The 4741-nt window shown below is 37.0% G+C and overlaps 1 protein-coding gene across 1 annotated transcript; it reads right to left on the bottom strand.

Moving 5' to 3' along the window:
• Positions 1-2573: 2573 nt before the first annotated feature.
• On the bottom strand, positions 2574-3681 carry LOC115219812 (protein FRG1-like). Its single transcript, XM_029790087.2, has one exon. The coding sequence runs from the start codon at positions 3420-3422 to the stop codon at positions 2646-2648; it is 777 nt and encodes a 258-aa protein (XP_029645947.1). The 5' UTR covers positions 3423-3681; the 3' UTR covers positions 2574-2645.
• Positions 3682-4741: the final 1060 nt, after the last annotated feature.

Below are 4741 nucleotides of genomic sequence, written 5' to 3' on the forward strand. Positions count from 1 at the left end.
ACACCTTTCATCCACCGATTCCACTCACAAAGTATCAGCTGGCCTGGAGCTATAGTAAATGACATCAACCCAAAGCGTTATGCAATGGGACTGAACTCAAAACCATGTGGTTATGGAGCAAACTGCTTAACCAGAGAACTTTACCTGTCCAGTAATTAGACACGCACACAAACACGCAAATGTATCAATTTTATTAAGCTAATCAATGAGTACAAGCTATAAGATATGACAATAAATCAAAGACCAACTATTTTATAGATCACATTTCTGAAAATCCATAAATATCCATAGAGTTTATATAATTATTCACAAGGTAGATGGATTGATTAGGTCATTTCATTACATAAACTTAGATTTGATCTCAAGAGTGTTGCTATATCATGATATAGTACAAGCAACTATTGATTTCTGAAGTTTCATTATACTGATACAATCAATTGTCCACTCTTCAGGGTTTTGTATAAAATCCATTTTCTCAACAATTGTAAAACTATATAACAACACAACTTTCTTACTCCTTTCTCTTTGTGAATAATTATATATATATATATAATAAAGTCAGTAAGCTGCTGGATCATTAACATGCTGGACAAAATGCTTAGCAGCATTTTTTCTGGCTTTACATTCTGAGTTCAAATGTCACCAAGGTTGATTTTGCATCTTAAAATAAGAACCAGATAAGGTGAGCTGGCAGCAACATTAGCACACCGGGCGAAATCCTTAGCAGTATTTCATCTGCCGTTATGTTCTGAGTTCAAATTCCGCCGAGGTCGACTTTGCCTTTCATCCTTTCGGGGTCGATAAATTAAGTACCAGTTACACACTGGGGTCGATGTAATCGACTGAATCCGTTTGTCTGTCCTTGTTTGTCCCCTCTATGTTTAGCCCCTTGTGGGTAATAAAGAAATAAGACGAGCACTGGTAACGACCTAATCACCTAGCTCTTCCCTATAAAATTTCAGACTTTGTGTCAATATCAGAAAGAATATGTGTTTTTATGCTTGTTTTAACTTTAAAAACCTGTATTTCTAGTAATGGCATTTCTATTAATTTAAAAATGTCAGTTGTTTGAAACAATGATGCAAAGTTCATTTTCTGTGTGAAGCATCTGTTTTTAAATGTAATATTTTTGATGTTGAGAAGATAACAATGATATTTTTGGAGTCTGGTACAGCCCCTCATCTTACAAGCCCTGGTCGAACTGTCCACCCATGCCAACATGGACAGCAGATGTTAAGAGATGATGATAGTGATGATGTTGTTATTTTTCCTGTAAAATCATGTATTCTTCTGGATCAGACCAATCTCCTGTAAAAGGGTGTGCCTAGGATGATTTCAATATAATTTGGAATAGTTGGAGGTCTGAGGTCGGGTGGTGAAGAATTTTTCTTTGTAACATGAATGTTGTGAGTAGTTTTATACATATACACATACACACACATTTAATGGGCTTTTTTCAGTTTCTGTCTACAAGATCCACTCACAAAGCTTTGGTCAGCCTAGGGAATAGAGGATACTAACCCAAAGTACCACACAGCAAGACTGAACCCATGGTTGGCAAATGAGCTTCTTAATCACACAGACACACAGCTTTCTACAAATGTGTTTCATTTTAAGCACAGCCTGCACTTTAGAATATCCTTTCATCAGATACTCTTTTACTTGTTTCAGTCATTCGGCAAAAGAGACCGATAGAATAAGTACTAGGCTTACAAAGAATAAGTCCTGGGAGTCGATTTGCTCGACTAAAGGCGGTGCTCCAGCATGGCCACAGTCAAATGACTGAAACAAGTAAAAGAGTAAAAGAGTAATAGATACACACATTTTACTTATACACAGACACACATAAAATGCATACATACATTGATTGTCACTTTTATATGTTAGGAAGAGGGGGCAGAGCCTGACTCTCCCAGGTTGATGACTTTGATGCGGCTGATGTTTAGTTTGAATATTTACTCTGTAAGAAAGACATGGGTGGAGAAGAAAGCAAGGTCCGATTCGAAAGCCTGCAACAAAGTGAACTCTGCTAAAGCAACAATGAGTAGATGAAGATATGTAATATTAATATTTGAATTTCCACGAGTATTTTACGCTTATAATTTTTATTAGCGCGCAAGAGAGTGCACCCACACACCCACACGTGTGTATATTATATATGTAAACCAATACCAAGTTTATAGCTTTTAAACTGTATGCATGATACCAGACTGATATCAATCAATATTACATGGTTTCAAATACAGGTACTACTAGCGAACAGTGGTCCAGGTGCGCGCACTCGCGCTAGCTAGTCTTAAGTAGTCGATCCTACAACGATTTTTTAACCTTAACCCTAACCTTTGTTTATAAAAAATAATCTATTTACTTAGTTTAAAAAATTATTTACTTTGCGTTTTATTTACTTTGTTAGAAAAATATTATTTAATTTTCTTTGATATGTATTCAGCCTTGAAACACAAAGACGCGCATGTGCGAGTGCGCGCACCAGGACCACTGTTCGCTAGAAGTACCTCAAATCCATATGACATTTGTACAGTGAAATATAAGAAATAAAAAGATAAAGTATCTAATGTGACAACAAATTTTGTTTAATGGGTTTTCTGGGGTTTTTTTTTTTAATCAAATAAAAATGACAAAACTGTTTATTTACAATACCGATCGGATTTCATTTTTTCGCGTCGGTCCAACAGATTTCCATGCAAAGTTCCATCTTTTTTAGCTTTCTTTAGCACTTTAACATCATCTTTACTCACTCGTAGTCTTCGGTCTTGGAAACTTTGAAACTTCTTCACGTAGTTGATTTCGGCCTGTCTAACAGAAGCCCGTTCTTCAACGGGTATATCAGCTTTGGGGTCTGGTGTATTATCAGTGCAAGATTTCAGGCGGACCATTTCGCTTGGGCCAGCTTTCGATTTAATACAAGTTATGTTACCGTCCTCATCGGAGGAGAGAAAACAACCATTGGGCCCACAAATTGCAGTTTTCCCTTCTTGAAAAACCGGTTCCCATTGTTCTCGTTCACCAATAGCATCGGACCGACCCACCACTTCACCAGACTTTTCCACGCTCAGATATTTCCCGTATCCGGATTTAAGCGCGATTTTCGTCTCATTCACTTTAATAGCTGTAATGATCTCTGTGGGGTCGGGTGGTTCCTGTTCGTCGTGTTCGGGTCCCAGTTCAAAAAGCCCGTTGTCCAAGCTATTGATGTAATGCGATGGCTTCATTTCGACAGCAATGGGTCCGGTTAGATCATCGATAGACGATACACTCCACCATCCACTGCGATCGGTATCTACAGGGGTACTTTCTTCGGGACCAGAAATAGCATCATGTTTTCTCTTTTTATGCTTTTTGTGCTTCTTTTGACCCTTCACTTTTAACCGTCCACCTTTCACAAACGAATATGAATCAGCCATGCTATTATATATCCAAGCTGTTTTTCAGCTGATACAGAAAATACTATAAATATAAATTGATGATTTGTATTTCTTAGGTGTCAATAAAATTGAATTAATACAAATTTTCAAAAATTAATGCCGAACTATTCGCATGGTTTCGAGGAATCCGAGTGTTTATGTTTCGAACAGGAAGTTTGTTCTTGATGGAACTCTGGGTAGAAGTTCACTTCCGTAAAACTTGACCTCTGACAATGTCTTTTAATAATTCTTAATACTAATTGTTACAGTAAAGAAATATAATAAGAAACATATAAACAACCGACAAATATAGGTACTACTAGCGAACAGTGGTCCCGGTGCGCGCACTCGCGCAAGCCAGTCATGACTAGTCGATCCTTACTTTGTGTTTTTGTGTTATTTACTTCGTTTAAAAAATTATTTACTTTGTGTTTTTTGTGTGTTATTTACTTCGTTTAAAAAATTATTTACTTTGTGTTTTTGTGTTTTATTTACTTTGTTTAACAAAAATTATTTACTTCGTGTAAAGAAATGATTTATTTTGTGTTTTATTTACTTTGCTAGGGAGTCGTTGTAGGATCGACTAGTCACGACTAGCTAGCGCGGATGCGTGACTACGCGTGTGCGCACACTGGGACCACTGTTCACTAGTAGTACCACGAATATATTTAAATACCTAGATGTTATCTTATTAAAACTTCTGCCAAACCGCTTGAAGATTTTCAAATTTTTACCAGATTATTTTCACAAAATGTAGTACTAATGTCCTTTCATTTGACGATGACGAAAATCGCGTTTATTTTTTCCGTGAATTTAATAATAAAGTAACCAGCATTTGAAATTATGTCGTTTTAACAAATCGAAGCTTCGATTGCCGAATATATACCTTATGGGAACAGCTCACACGCAACCTTCTCGACCTGCTAGAAATAACAGCCAAATCTTCCTTAAACTTTGCCATAAAGTCTACAAAATCAAAAAGGCCACGTTGTGCCACAACACTGTCTATTTCCTTCTTTGAGACAAGCTCAAGTAATTTCCATTTGTGAAGTATTAATAACATACAAATTAAAGTCAGTCTCCTTTTATCGACCCTTCGAACACTCACTAGGGCTCACTTTCTTTCCTTATGGTAAAATTGTTTTACAAACTTTGAAGGTGGAGAAAGAATACCTATTTCTTTACTACCCACAAGGGGCTAAACACAGAGGGGACAAACAAGGACAGACAAACGGATTAAGTCGAGTATACCGACCCCGAAAGGATGAAAGGCAAAATCGGCCTCGGCGGAATTTGAACTCAGAACGTAAAGACAGACG

Source organism: Octopus sinensis, linkage group LG15 (assembly GCF_006345805.1).
Source record: "Octopus sinensis linkage group LG15, ASM634580v1, whole genome shotgun sequence".
In the NCBI taxonomy this organism is placed as follows: domain Eukaryota; kingdom Metazoa; phylum Mollusca; class Cephalopoda; order Octopoda; family Octopodidae; genus Octopus; species Octopus sinensis.